At 57.8% G+C, this 15377-nt stretch overlaps 1 protein-coding gene across 23 annotated transcripts in view; it reads left to right on the top strand.

Moving 5' to 3' along the window:
* The window catches only part of CACNA1G (calcium voltage-gated channel subunit alpha1 G), a 62784-nt gene that overhangs the window by 17503 nt on the left and 29904 nt on the right, over nt 1–15377 (top strand). For all 23 annotated transcript variants that reach the window (XM_041724217.1, XM_041724215.1, XM_041724203.1 and 20 more), the window contains exons 10-13: nt 11756–11907; nt 12691–12876; nt 12978–13092; nt 13175–13330. In XM_041724217.1, the coding sequence (XP_041580151.1) occupies nt 11756–11907; nt 12691–12876; nt 12978–13092; nt 13175–13330 (609 nt within the window). The remainder of the gene's footprint in view (nt 1–11755; nt 11908–12690; nt 12877–12977; nt 13093–13174; nt 13331–15377) is intronic.

Genomic DNA, 15377 nt, shown 5'->3' with positions numbered 1-15377 from the left:
TCTGTGTATGGAGGCTGCCTGAGACAGGCAGGGTCTGAGCTGGGTGTGTTCTATCTGGGAAGGCTTCTCAGAGGAGGTGGGTTTTGAAGGGTGAGTGAGGGGCGAACATCAGGGATAGGGCCTCTCTGGAGGGACAAGTCATTGGAAGAGATTTGTTCCGGTCTTTGGAGAAGGTACAGAGGGGAGAGAAGGTGTTGGGGAATCCCTCAGCCCAGTACTGGACCCCCAGCATTCACCTGACTCGGTAACTGGGGGCATGACTGGCTAGAGGTGGGTAGGGGCAAGGGGGAAAGGGTTGGTGGCTGCGCCTGGGTGTTGCTGAGGCCCGTCCGGTAGGGAGGGAGGCCATCTGCTCCCAGCCTCCATTCCAGGAGCCTTGCTGTGAGTGGGGTGGCTGGGTGGATGAGAACGCCCAGCATGGTGAAGAGACTTGAAACTGTCGCGTTTGAGGAATCATTCTAAGAACCGGGATGTTTAGTCAGGAGAAGAGGAGGCTCAGCAGGAACAGGCGAGCTGTCTTCAAATATTTGAAGGGCTGTCATGTGGAAGAGGGAATAGGCTTGTTTTGTGGGGCTGATGGCTGCAAGCAATAGGATCTGGGCTGAATGGGAGGAGGCTGTTCTCACTCCTAGAGCTGTGCAAGGACACAAAGGGTGGCCTGGGGACCCCACTGCCCCCAACCTCCCCCCTTCACACACACACTGATTGGGGGTAGGAGCAAGCCCCATGGGGCCTCCCAGAACGGCTCTTTCCAGAAGACAGCCCTTTGCCCCAGTTTGGTCTTCTAGGTCACTCCCTTGGCTGATTCTTGGAAAGGGGGGGGCAGTAAGTGCTACCAGCACAGGCCCTCCTGTTCTTTCCTGGGTGTCCCTGCCTCCCTGAGGCTCAGGCAGGGGACTGGGGTGCCAGAACTTGACCTTTCCTGGTAGAGAACTGAGGTGAGGGCAGCCCCGGTGGTGCAGCGGTTTAGCACCGCCTGCAGCCCAGGGTGTGATCCTGGAGACCCGGGATCGAGTCCCACATCAGGCTCCTTGCGTGGAGCCTGCTTCTCCCTCTGCCTGTGTCTCTGCCTCCCCCCCCTCTCTGTGTGTGTTTCTCATGAATAAATAAATAAATAATTCTTTAAAAAAAAAAAAAAGAACTGAGGTGATATTAGAGATGTGGAGGGCCTGGGGAGAAGGGGCTGGCAACAGGGGATAGGTGGTACCTGTGGGGGAGGGTCTCCGTTGAGCCCCCGGGGGCACAGGTCCAAGCCAGAGCTGGAGCTGATGTGAGATGGTCACTTTTCAGAGGGCTCAGGGCCCCCTCTCCCACCCTGCAGACCTCCATGCCCCTCCTGTCGTGCACACTCAGCTCCTAACCCAGCTGCACTGTCCGGCCCAGCCCCTCCGCCATCACCACCGCACCATGGGCGGGGTAGGACAGAACAAGTGCTTCCTCTTGCTCGACACTCTCCCCACCAGGTGGCTATGCCCCGTTCCCTCTTGTTGGAGGTGAGGTGCAGGGAGGGGACAGGACACCAGCTGCAGTGCCAGCAGGTGGGGAGTATGGCACTGTGGTGAGCGTGTTGTGTCTGGGCGCCTGGGGCGTGGGTGTGTGTGCACACGCCCGCCCAGCCAGCCTCCTGGGGAGAGGTGCTCCACTGTGCCAGGCTGGTGGGGGCAGCATGTTCCGCTGTGGGGACCCAGGCCGTGGCAGCCCTAACCTCCCATTACCCTGGCTCTACGAGCCTGAACCTCAGCCTCCTCTGGCTCACCTCAGTTCTGGCCTTGGTCAGATGCCCCTCCCCTGGGGGGTGCTGAACCCCACAATCTGCCCTGGCGGAGGCTGCTGGTGGAGGCTTTAGCTATGTGGGGAAGGAGCTGAGTCACAGACTGAGGGCTGATGGAGCTGCAGCAAGAAGCCTCTCAGTTAGACGTCAAGAAGGACACCCCCTTGGGGAGGAAGTGAAAGGGATCCATCAGGGGTCCCCTTGCCTGAGGTCCTGAGGAAAGCAGGGAACAGCCCCCCCACCAAACCTCCCTCAGCAGCAGGGAGCCCCCACTTGGCGCTACACAGTCTGCTCTGGAGAGGGGTAGTTTGTCCCAGGACCTGGCTGCTGAAGGCGCCACCAGGGTGAGTGGGAGTCCCCAGCAGGCCGGCCAGATGCCCAACTGCTGCCGGGCAGGCTCGGGGCCAGGGGTGGTAAGAAGTCCCAGAAGCAGCCACGGCCCTGTGCTTGCAGCCACTGCGGCGTGAACGTCCTGCCATCTGCGCCTCGGAATCTGAACAGGCTGGGGGGGGGGGGTGACAGGGGAGTGAGGAGATGCGGGGGCAGAGGAGGGACAGAGCCATGGAGGGGGAGACAGAGACACAGAGGGAGGTGGAGACCAGGAGAAGGGGTCCCAGTGGGCAAGACGCCGGCCTGTGGGGATAGAGGCAGCCATAAAGGGGGGGGAGGACTGCGAGGCAGGGACAGGAGGAATAGAGACAGGGAGGGGCAGATGGACACTTGGGGAGGGGATGGAGACAGGCGGAGGCAGAGAGACACAGGGGTGACAGAGACAGAGAGATATGGAGAGAGAGAGCTGAAGACAGAGAATGAGACCCAGTGGCAGATGAGGACACATGGGCAGGGCTGGAGACACAGACTTGGATGGAGCCTCCCAGACAGGGGAGGGGGAGCCAGGGAAGGAAGAGAGCCAGAGGAGATCCAAGGGAGAGAGACAGCCACGTGCCAAAAGAGGTGAGGACCCAGAGGCTCAGGGTGTCCCTGTAGTGTCCTGAACGAGGAGATCGTGTCCATCCATCCTGGTATTGTGTCTTTCCCCAGCGAGGAGCCCAGCCCCCTTTCCTGCCCATTCCTGCTGCCCTCCCCAGGCCTGTCCTCTCCCATTGTCACCTTCCTTACCCCTCGATTTTCCTGCAGGGGATGGTGACACCCCCATGCCACTCTCTACCAACAGAGGAAGCACTCGTTTTGTCATACCCAACCCTACCCCAGGAAGATCCCATGTTGTCCACACCCTCCTGCCTCCCCCACTCCTTAACCCACTGGCTGGTGAGAACTAACAGGACTGTTTCTCCCAGAGGGACTAGTGAGGAGGACAAGGACACAGGACACTGGGGAGGGAGCGACTCAAGAACAGAGATGTGATCTGATGGAGGAGAAGCATGTGTGTGCCCCCTATCCATGAGGGGGCAGAACCTGGATCAAGGAGCTTGCTGTGATTTATCCATCCCTCTCTCTCTCCTTCCATCCATCCATCCATCCATCCATCCATCATCCATTCAACCATCCATCCATCCAACCATCATCCATTCAACCATCCATCCATCCATCCATCATCCATTCATCCATCCATCCATCCATCCATCCATCCCACACACATTTCCTGCCCATTGGAATTGGGGGGAAAACTTCCTGATTTGTGGTGTTTACAGCATTTGTTAATTGCCATGGTATAAATGCTGTCATCAAGCTAGCAACGTGGTGCCACTGAATGGGGTTGGGAAGAGGGGTGCACACATTGGGCCCAAGGCACCGCATCCTTCCTTTCAGAGAGGTCACCAACAAGTTGAACAGGCACATTTATTTGATGTGGTATGCACTCAGAGAGGGCTATGTGGAGTAGTCTGGGATCTAGACGGGGAGAGATTCAGGGAGAGCTTCATGCAGGATGTGATTTGGGAGTTGAATCTGAAGGAAGAGTGAGATCTAGCCAGTGAAGGGTGGGGTGTAGGGCACAATATGAGGGAGGGTCAGTGGCACCAACCACCAAACACCAAAACTGAGAGATTTATAAGGAGTTCGGAGTGAGTGAGTGAGGTGCTGGGTTGGGGCTGGGATGAACAGGTGACAAGAGACTAGTTTGGAAAAAATTCAGGGCCAGGTCCTGAGAGGCACAGGAAGGAGTTTGGATTTTTTCCTGAAGGTGATAAATTCCCAGAAAACGTTTTAAGCAGGTCAGTGATACAAGCTGGCATGAGTTCTATCAAAAGTCTGCTGGAGTCAAGGACGGGAGACAGGAGGCAGGGAGGCCAACAAGAGGGCTATTGCAGGGGTCCAGATGGTTCATACATTTCTGCTCCTGGAAGTGGAGGGAAGGGGGTGCTGGGGAGAATGGGCAGGGGGCTGAATTTGCAGGACTCCACACCAGTTGGAGATTTGGGGGAAGGACCCAACAAGGACGAGACCAAGTTCCTGCTTGGGGTGGGAACACTGGGCCTTGAGCAGATTGGGACTGCAGGATATTTGAGACAAGGCACCCATGGGACATCCGGGCCTAGCTAGCAGGTTGCTGGGGCTCAGAAGAGATGCTGCCTCTGCCTGGGTCTGCCCTGGGTCCAGGCTGCTCCAGGAGGAGGGAAGGGTACAGAGAGGGGGTCTTGGTGTCACCAGGGCTTCCTAACCAACCCTTCCTGCCTCTGGGGTGCCGAGGACAGAGGCTAACTTCACATTCTAGAGGAGGGATGACAGAGAGAGGTGGAGGAGGGTCATGTGGCCCAGTGGTCTCCTGGGCTGCTGATGAGAGAGAGAGGCAGGGTCCCGAGCAGACTGCTGTTCAGGCCAGCAGAGGACAGGGCAGGTGATGATTCTGCTCATTGCTCAGATTCTGGATCCATCCTGTCACTCTAGATCCATGTCCAGGGAGGGTTTCTATTTATAAGTGAGTGAGGTCAGCTGTTCAAGGCGGGGGAAGCTGGGGGTGGAGTGGGGTGGGGCGTGGGGGAGAATCCAGATGTGGCAGGTCTTCCCTTTGAGAGCATTCACAGACTTCTTTGGGATCCTGCTGAAAACTGGGGACTCTGTCCCCAGAAAATACACACATGCATGGACATCCCAAATGTGGCCTTTGAGGCCTTTGTGGGTTTACGGACACCTCCCACCCCAAGCCTGTCCCTTGGGCCTTCCATGAATTCTTGGTCTCCAGACAGAGGAGCCTTGGCTCAAGAACTGACATGGTGGCCAAGCAGGATATTGGGGAATGATCCTTTTAGAGCTGCCCTGGCCCCAGATTTCTAAAGTCTCTCCAGATGTGGGGCGGGGGGCAATGGATGCTGTTTTGGAGATGGCTGGCTAACGGGGTGCTCACATTCCTTCAAGCATCCTGTGGCTCTAGGCTCCTCCAGTTCAGCAAACACCTCCTCCTGTGCACAGCACGCTGCTAGAATAGAAGAACAGAATGGCAGGGGGCGGGGGACGGAGCCAGAAGCACCGGAGAGATTTAGGTTCTAGCTGAAAAGTTCTGCTTCATGGACGATTATGCCAAATGTTGTAAAGGAGGCTTCTGGGGACAGAGGAGAGAGGCTCACACCCAGGTGGGGGCTTGAAAGAGCTTCACAAAGGAGGTGGCTTTCGAGAGCTGTCCTTGAAAGATAGGTGGGATTGGCAGCTGGGGCAAGGGGCAGCGAGGCCTCCGCGGGAGGATAAAGGGGAATTCTGACAGCCCAGCCTGGAAGTGCACAGGGTGGCACGGGACACTCTGAAGGACAGTCATTGCCTCCCCGCCCCCATCCCCACCCAAGGTGTCTGAGCAGGAGCCCCTGTGAGTCCAGCAGCATTGAAGGAAGCCTGAGAGTCCCGCGGGTATGGGCTGCGTTGAGGGAGGGGCCCAGAAGCTATTCCTGTCCCTCAGGTCAGAGGCAGAGGGTCCCCAGGATGGTGGGGCGAACTCGGGGAAGGGCCAGCACTGCCATTGGCAGGGTCTATAGGCCTGGCACCTGCTGCTGGAGGGATGAGGGCCCCTGTGAATCCTAGATAATTCCCAGTTTCTGAGACAGAATTCTGGAGGGTGATGTCCCGGAAGGGTCAGGTTTGGAAGAGGGGGTGAGCAGGTTTGTTTTGGATGTGCTGCATTTGAGCTGGACGCGGGCCATTCCGGGAATGCTATTGGGCAGGTTGGCTCTCTGGGTGAGGAGCCAAGGGTTTGCAGGGAGATTGTTCAGTATCATCCACACCCCAGTGACAGGTCGGGGCGGGGGGTGGGGGGGGGATTCTAGGAGCTGGGGGCAAGGGGAGGGAGAGGATTCTGACTGAACTCAGGGAGGAAAGGGGGCGGTGGGAGAGGAGCTCTTGGAGGGCAGGAGGTGGCACTCGTACCGGGTCAGGGAAGTCAGGGGCACTGGCAAGTGCAGCTGGCAGCAGACTCAGGTGCTGCCCTGGCATCCACTAAGGGGCGGTTGGAAGAGAGTCTGGAGAGAGCTGGGGTGCTGGGGCAGGGTTTGGGGGGACTGGGCCTGCACTCACAGAGTCCAGGAAAGGAGATTGGAGGAGGGAGGGAAATAGGAGTAAGTGATGGATGAGAATGGGTCCTGGGGGTCCCAGGGAGTGGGGTATGTGTGGAGGGGGATGGAGGTGCAGGGGGAGGAGGGGAGGAGGGAGGAGCAGAGGAGAAATAGCAGGTCACAGAGCTGTTTGTGGGGAGGGAAGTAGAGGCCCCTTAAGCGGGATTGGTGGGGGTGGGGAGGGCAGGTTGGAGGTGGGGACAGAGGTGGGGTAAGGAGTGGGGAGGGTTTGGATTAGCCCCAGCAAAGGAGGGGGAGGTGGAGTCCCAGCAGCAGAGGATGGTGAGGGAAGGCAGAGAGCAGCCGTGAGGCCCCCAGCTGGCATTGCCCTGTCCAGTCAGCACAGTTTCGTGACAGAGCAGCAATTCCACGGCCCAGGCAGAGATGGAGGGGGTGGGGACTCACCTAGGCTGGGGCCAGCCCAGCAGGAGCCCTCTGAGGTCTGGGGCGGGAGGGCAGCCTTGAAATGGTCCACACGGGCTCCAGACTGAGAGGTTGTTCTGGCAGGTGGGGGCTTTGGGTTGGCTGTCTCCGAGCTGAGTGCTGTGGGTGCCCTGGACCTACTTTGCTTGTGTGTTTCCTTGGGGCAGCTTTGAGGAGCTGGCAGGAGATTGTGGGGAGAGGCTAAGGCCACCCCTGGTTAGGGGGCACTGGGCCCAGTGGGCACGAGCGGCTGGAAGGAGATCTGCCCAGGGAGGCGAAGTTCCAAGTGGGAGAAATCCCAGGGGTCTCGGAAGGGCAAGGCCATGATCTATACGGTGAAGCCCGTGGGGTTTCCTGGAAACCAGCTGCCACTCAGGTGTCTCCTGACTTCCCTTAGAGGAGGAGGAGGAGGGAGGGGGTCCCAGTGACCCTTATCCCATCACCGTGGCCCACCTGGACTGCCCCCTCCTGGGTGTGGGGGTGCAGCAGACAGGGCTGCCAAAAGCAGAGGTGAAGTGAGCCAAGGAGTCAGAATCAGGGAGTAGAGATTTCCAGGTCAGTGGAGCTGTGGGAGCTGAGGAGAGTGGGGTGGAGGGGTGACCTGTGCAAGCCTCTGCTCAGTGGTCACCCCGCTCGGCTGTCCTTCTCGCCTTCCCCATGTGCCGGAGCCAGCTCCCAGGCCTCCCGCCTGGACCACTGCAGTATCCCCCTAATTGGTCTCCATCTCTCCGTCTCTCCAAGCCATCAGCATGCTGCCACTACTGCAGCCAGATTAATCTTCTTAATACACTGCTCTGCACATCTCTTCCCTCCCCCTAGAAGCCCCAGTGGCAGCGTCGTGGGCAGAGTCAAGGCCATCCTGCCCAGGCCCTGCCGACCTTGCAGCCACATCCGCCAAGGGCCCCTCCCACCCTCTGACCTGGGAGAACTGCTTGATTCTAGGTCCCCGTGCATTCCTTCCTCTGCACCTTTGCTCGTGCTGCCCTCCGCCGGGGATGCCCTCCACGGGGTTCTCCACCTGCCACCTCTGCCTCACTGACACTGGCCCCAGCTGGCTCTGAGCTCCTGGGGTGCTCCCACTGTTTGCCCCCAGCGTGGTGCCTAGTGCAGCCTTCCAGGCATTCTATCCTGCCACGTGTGAGGCCTGCTTCCACTGTCAGCGCCCACAGGGCTGCCTGAGCGTGGCTCTGGGCTGGGTGTCCGCACAGTCTTTAACTCCTGTGTTCTGCAGAGCAGCTGGTCATGAGGTGATGCTACCCTGTTTAACAGAAGAGGCCACTGGGGAACAACAAGGTTAAGGGACCTGTCCAAGGTCGTACAGGTAGAGAGTCTCAGAGTTGACAGGCCTCCCACACTCTGGTTTCACCCCCACGCTTTGATCGCCAGTGTTCTGTGCACAGGGAACCCATTAGGAGTTGGTCAATAGAGGTGCTTTGGGTTTCAGGGGAGTCCTGGTGCTGAGAGGTCTGGAGCAGCTCATGGAAGGCTACAGTTGCTCCAGTGTGACAGGCTGAGGGGAGGTAAAGTGTTGGGAGATGGGGCATTTACAGTTAGCATTTTCCCAGAGAAGAGCCTGGGTCCCCCGGGTGGGAGAAGCTCAGGCTGCCTGGCCTCAACTTCCTGAAGACTCCAAGGGGCCTTGATGTCTGTGAACAGAAGGGAGGATAGGTCTAGACCTGAGAAGGGACTTGCTGGCAGCAGGAAAGAGTTGGGGAGCAGGCTGGTGCCCAGCTGACAGGCCTTTGTGCAGCTGCGTGGCTTCTCTCCCTGCAGGGGAGGGGTGTGCGTCTCGGAAGATGCAAGGGAAAGTGCAGGCAGCCCTTGCTCTGCACCTTCCTAAGCCAGCTTCGGGGCACCACACCTCTTGGAGCCTCAGTTTCCCTGGCTGCCTGGGAGGAGGCTGGGAGGAAATGAAATCCTGGGAGGGAGGGATCAGCCAGTGCCATGCCGGGGAAGGCAGGAGCAGAAATTGGCTCCCTCCCCTCCGCTTTGCTGCTGCAGTGGCTGTGATCATGGCTCTAGTCCCTGGGGCAACCGTGTTGCTAAGATTGTGTCTCTGTGTCCTCGTCCTGCGTTTGCAGAACATTCCCAGCCTCCAATTTAGTAACTTGGGCAGACCCATCTTGGGGAGGAGTGCCTTTTCCCATGGATCATGAAGGGATACTGGGGCCCCAGGAGGAAATAGGCATCGCCCTTAAGTGTGTGCAGCAAGAGGGTACAAGAAATGGAGGACGGGCTGAGGGACAGTGCCCGGTTCTTTCGCCCTGCTGCTCCAGTCCCAAAGCTGCCTGGAGGGGTGAGGCGGGAGCTCCAGCCTTTGCTGCCATCCTCCTCAACCGCATGGACAATGTGGGCCGGTGTGTAGGCATCCAGGAGCCATGAGCCATCGGGCAGACTGTTGAGACCCCCATGGATGACATCTGGAACTGCTGAGAATCCCCTCTCGTGCCAAATGCTGGTTGTGCTTTTAAGTTTCACTGATGGAGTCAATACAAGATACCAAAAACTATTGTGCTTTCAGCTACTTTTTTATTAATTTTTTATGTTTGGCAGCTTCTTTTAAGGCATCGTTTATATGCCATAAAATTCACCCATTGTAAGGGCACCTCAGCTGTGTTTTCAGATCAACTTGTTCTTTATTCATACATCTAAGTTCATGTGAGACATAATTTTATATATTTTGGAAGGAAAATTATGAATTCAGTCCATCCGTGTGTATGGATGCACGGGCCCCTTGCTGGCACCTGGGGTGGGTTTGAAGCCTGACCACCTAGTGTTATCAGGGTCAGAACGAGATAGGATTGGGTCCCACTCTTGGGTTGTCCCTGCCCTGTGACTTTGAACCAGGTGCTCACCATCTCTTGACCTTTCTGCCCCTCTGTAAAACAAGGGTGCCAGGGCTATTCTATGGATGACATGAGGTAAGACCCAGGGAGAGCCTTGGAACTCACAAAGCATTGCACTTGTGTGGTCTGTGCTTTTCACCTTTATCCAATCCAAGGATGGACAGCTGGGCAAGTGGCAGAGCAACAGGGAGGCAGTCTTGCTGACCATGGCTCCCTGGCAGACTGGACTTGGGAGCACAGAGTTGGGGATCCACTTTGTTGGGAGGGCTCTGCGCCCTGAGATTTATCTGTCCTGACAGTGGCCTCTTCCCTACCACATTTACTGCACCAATCCTGGAGGGATCCAAGGTCCTGTCTCTCGGTGACCTCATTCACTAGGTCAGGTGGCAGGGCCCCCCTCTTGCCTCCACTTGTAGCCTTGTGAGCAAGGACTTGTTCGAGTTGTGCTGGACCCATGGGCTCCTTGCCACCCTGGCCCCCATAGCTGACTCTTGGCCATACTGGCTGAGCCTGGTTCTGCCCCCCAGGCCTGTCTTTGGAAAGAATGCATGTGTACAGGCTGAGCGCTTCTCTCTTTCCGAGTAGCTGTTCACATCCAAACACTCCTCACCTGCCAGTCAGGAGGCCCTTCCTTCTAGGTCTCCCCACTCCTACCTAGGCTGGCTATACAAAGTCAGGCCATTAGGACACATTTGGTGGTGCCCAGGCCCAGCTCCATGCTTGGGTGATCTCCCTGGGCAGCCAGCCAAATGAGGCAGCTGGATAAACAGGGGAGGGTGTCTGATGGACTTAGGGCTTCATCTGGCTGTATGTTTTCACTCAAACTTCTTGAACTGCTTTTGAAACTTGGGCTCTTGGGTGATCAGGACATCCCACTAGGTGGGGAGTGGGCTCCATTGAGCCAATCATGTCTCACCCTGCATCTCCAGCCCTCAGCCCAGCCCTGCCCCTCTCTTGGCCCCCAGACATGGCTCATTCCTGTGCTCCCCCCTGTGATGCCTTCTGTGCCCCTCTCCCTGGGGAGACTCCATTTATCCTTCAGAGTTTGTTTCAAGGGCTGCCTCCTAAGGCTTTCCCAGTGTGTTCCTCTCTCACCGATTCTTCCCTAGACTCTTGGATTTACCGTCCGGATAATTTATTTTGGCACCTAAGTATCTAAGGCCTCTTGTGGTTATTCAGCTGTTTTGTGTACGACCTGTTTCCAGCGAGACTCTGGGCTCCCGGGAGGCAGGAAGCATGGTGGGCATGTTTTTGCAGCTCCTTTAATGTCTGATGCATTGCTAGGCATACAGTAGGTGCTTAATCCTGACAGAAGGGAGGGAGAGAGGTGACGAGTGAGCTGGAACAGCAGAAGTTTGTCATTTCTGATGACCTCTCTAGGATGTGCCCCTGCTCCCAGTCCCAGACCCTGGGTAGAAGCATGGAAATAATTATCTCCAGTGTTTTATGTTTGGCCAGAGAGGTTGAGAATTTTGCTGAAGGCCACACAGTGAGTTGACAGGATAGGCTGGAAATTAACCCAGGTGTCCTAGTCTCAGGTAGCAGCTCCAGGTACCTCCTTGCCTATGACAACCCTTCTTGGAGTCTCCCTTCTGCCCATCGGCATGTGGGCATGCGCGTGCGTGCATGTATGTGCATGTGTCTGCGTGCACGTGTTTGTGTGTGCAGTGTGAGGGGGTGTGCAGTGTATGCATGTGTCTGGAAGGAAGCAGCATAGCCAACAGTTGTCCAGGAGAAGGCTGCCAAGTCCACAGAGTAATTGTAGAGCACGTGTGACTTTGCGTGTGGCTGGGTGTCTGGGTACGCATTGTGGGGCCTTGGCGATCACCCTCTGACATCAGCCAGCATCGTTGTGCTGCTGGCCATGGCCTGCCGAGCTGACATGGCAGCACAGGACAGGATGGGTCTCGGAGGTCCTAGCAGGAGGTGGGCAGGACCTACAGCACGGGCTTCCCACCAGCCTGTGGCCCTGGGATTTGAGACCCAGAGCTGGGATTTTGGGTGGTGGCTGCCCCTAAGTGCCTTCCCTCATGGACTGTCTGGGGGAGGATCCTCCCCAGGAGCCTGAGCTTCCTGCACCACCGTGGGCCCCCACTGCCTGCCCAGCCCCAGCTTGCTACTCCTGCTGCTCCTTTCCCCGTGGCCCCCTGCTAGGGAGGACGGGCCCGAGGGGCTCAGGGATGAGCCTTGGCTGCTTCTTACTCCATCCTGCCCTCCAGCCCGAGGAGCTGACCAACGCCCTAGAAATTAGCAACATCGTCTTCACCAGCCTCTTTGCCCTGGAGATGCTGCTGAAGCTGCTGGTGTACGGTCCCTTTGGCTACATCAAGAACCCCTACAATATCTTCGATGGCGTCATTGTTGTCATCAGGTATAGCTGCCCCTCCACCGCCTCTCATCTGAAGAACGCCCGTTGGTAGGGTGGAGGGGAGCTTGGGAGCAAAGCCACACAGCCTATTCCTCTGCAGTAGAGGGCCCCCTGACCCACAGGCCCTGCCACTCCCTCAGTGGAGGGTGATCCACTCCAGCCTCTCTCAGCTCTACCTCGCTCAGGCTGAACTTGGCCTTGCATCTCCATTGGCCGGACCCCTGTGCAGTGTCCTCTGTCCTCTCTTTACTTCTTGCCCTTGACCCCGTGCAGGCCTGGGGTGAGTGAGGATTGGGGATCAGACTTTGCAGAGGAGTTGCAGGAGGTGTGAGGCCTGGCAGCTGTCCCTGCTTGCAAAGTGCTTGGAAACCATCTCAGACACCCACAACTTACTTTAGGGTTTCCAAGACCCTAGGAAAGTGCTCCGTGCCCCTAGGCCTGGGGCCAGGAGAGCTGCTTTATTGCTTTCTGGAATTGGCTTTAGATTTCATTAGAAGAGAACAAAGCAGATATTCCATAACTGGATGCCGTTGCACTGGCCAGGATTTGGGAGCGGGCTCTCCGCTGCCAGGATGTGATTTCAGACCTTGGAGGGTGGAGAGGGCTGGAGCTGTCACCTACATCCATCTCAGGGGCTCCTGTCTGGAGGCCCAGGGACCCACCTGTGCCCTACTTCCTCATGCTGTGCTGGCTCTTCCGGGCCCCCAGGGGCAGCCAGTCCCTCTCAAAGGCAGGGATGGGGGAGGGTGAGCACGCAGGGGCTCAGGCTCCCTGCCCTCCTTGCAGCGTGTGGGAGATCGTGGGCCAGCAGGGGGGTGGCCTGTCGGTGCTGCGGACCTTCCGCCTGATGCGGGTGCTGAAGCTGGTGCGCTTCCTGCCGGCACTGCAGCGGCAGCTCGTGGTGCTCATGAAGACCATGGACAACGTGGCCACCTTCTGCATGCTACTCATGCTCTTCATCTTCATCTTCAGGTGAGGTCAGGTGCGGCATCCGTGCCGGTTGGGAGGAGGGCCTGAGGGGCAAAGGGGTGCTGCTGCCCTGACCCCCATCTTGTGGTTCCTTGTGTCTTCAGCATCCTGGGCATGCATCTCTTTGGCTGCAAATTTGCATCTGAGCGGGACGGGGACACGCTGCCGGACCGGAAGAATTTTGACTCCTTGCTCTGGGCCATCGTCACCGTCTTTCAGGTGCCAGGGTAACCAGGCAGGGGTGTATGGGGGTGCGGGAGGTGCCCGGGTAAAAGCCCTGACTCCCGGCCTCTGCCCGCAGATCCTGACCCAGGAGGACTGGAACAAGGTGCTCTACAATGGAATGGCCTCCACGTCATCCTGGGCCGCTCTTTATTTCATTGCCCTCATGACCTTTGGCAACTACGTGCTCTTTAATCTGCTTGTCGCCATTCTGGTGGAGGGCTTCCAGGCGGAGGTAACCCCCTGCCCTCAGCATTCAGCTGTGGTGGGCTGGGAGGTCTTGAAAAAAATGCCTGTCAGGCTGGTGGTAGAGGTGGGGGCTGTCTAGGGCAGAAGGCTCCAGGTCTCAGGCAGCCCCTCAGCACTGGGGAGACAGGGAGGTTGTGGGGGTTCCCTGGGGCCAAGATTAACTGCCGAGTGGGTTTCGGCATCAAAGTTGGCTAGACCCTTCCCCAGGGAGCTGGAGAGGTTGGTACAAGATGCAGCTGGATCCCGGACACAGGTGCTCTCGGGGACATCGGGAGGGGACCCATCTGAGCTGAGGGGTGGGGGAAGCATGTGTGCAAATCATCTGAGCTCCAGCTGAGCTGATGAGGATGCCACCAGGGCCTGGGCAGGGCTAAGCTGCCCAGGGTGAGAAATGAGCCCAATTAGCTGCAGGCATGGCAGAGATGAGCGTCCTATTTCCAGCCCAGGCTCCATCACCTTCGTCACAGGCAGCGTCATCAATTAATATTGATTCGCATTGATCCTGCCCCTGCTGTGCCTGGGCTCAGCTTCTGCCTGATGAGTGGTGCCCCGTTCCTCTCTCTCGGCTCGGCCCCTCGCCCCGCCGAGCTCCAGACCGGCCCAGCCTCCAGGCATCTTTCACAGGCAGGTTGACCCAACCTAGAAATGCTCCAGGTTGGGCGTAGAGAAGCTCTTGGTCCAGTTCTCTCTGGGTGACCCGGATGGAAACTCCCGCTGCGGCCTGGTCTATAAATACTCAGCACACGGTGGAAAAACAAAAATCTATTTTCCAACTCTTTCCCAGCCTTGCGAGGGAGGGCTGTTCCCCGTAGGCCAGCTGGGCTGGTGGGGTGCGAGTGCATCTGTCCCATACCGGCCTTCCCCTGCTGTCAGCCGCGCAGTCTGTAGTGATCCGTGATGGGGTTTCCTCCCGCAGGGTGGCAGCGAAGGCAGCAATGGGGGAGGCGGGCCCTGCCTTTGGGGATGGCTGGCCCTCTGGTGCACAGGGGATGAGGCACTTATTTGGGGGTCCTCTGGGGCCTGAAAAGTTAAACGATGCCATCATTCTTTCATAAGAGCCAGAGTCTCCGTGGATACCCACCACTCTCAGCTTGTGGGAAGAGGAGCTGAGTGGGGATGGGGGTCCTGCAGCCCCTTCCAAACCGTCGTCGTTCCTGACGGTTCAGATGTCCTCAAAGAAATTCCTTTGAAATTCCAAGGAAGGAAATGGAAGAGACCCCAGCCTATCCCTCTCCCCTTGGCTGGCCCTGGCTGGCCATTCGGGAACAGACAGCCCCCTTCCCGCCGCCGCCCCTTTCCACAAACACTTTGTTAAATCCAGTGCTGCCAGCCGGCCTGGTTGCTAGGCAGCAGTGAAGTCTGCTGCTGGGAAAGAAGGCAGGTCACTCTGGCCCTGCTGGGGGCCTGTGGCTGCCCCAGCCTGATGGGGGCAGTTAGGGCCTGGAGCCACAGCCTCCTCCACTGGCAGAGCACAGGTGTCTGTAGAGGAGGGTCCCACTCAGCACTTGGTGCTTCAGGTCTGGGGTGGGATGGAGAACAGATTTCCAGATCAATCCTGGTCCAGGGCGGGGAGGCAGTGGCATGGCCCTGGAGTGCCCTCACCAGCTACCCTCTGTCCTGCGTGTGAAAGCCAACACCTGGGTGGTGGGGGAGGGCCAGTCACTCAATGCCAGTGACCTGGACTCTTCCAGAAGCACCTGCCCTCTCTTGTACAAGTTTCAGGGGGTTGCACATGTAGCTTTGGGGGAGCTCCACAATCTGGCAGGAGATGCTGCTTTTTAACTCTTGTGATGTCCGGCTTTTTTACCAACGAGGCAAGCCACCTCAGGAGAGGAAGTGGCGGCCCCCATTTTGTTGGGCATCACTAGCAGGAGGGCTCAAGGGTAGCCCCTGCCTGGCCTTGCCACCCTGCCAAGAGGTAAGAGGGAGGAGGCCCAGGGGACTGACTGGTTCAGCTATTGGTTTCCTGACTTGCGGGGAGCAGTGCCCTGAATCCCTGTATATTTATCATCCACACACTTAATTAAATGAAC

This window comes from Vulpes lagopus, chromosome 12 (genome assembly GCF_018345385.1).
Source record: "Vulpes lagopus strain Blue_001 chromosome 12, ASM1834538v1, whole genome shotgun sequence".
Taxonomy (NCBI): domain Eukaryota; kingdom Metazoa; phylum Chordata; class Mammalia; order Carnivora; family Canidae; genus Vulpes; species Vulpes lagopus.
This window is presented reverse-complemented; position numbering and strand designations above follow the sequence as displayed.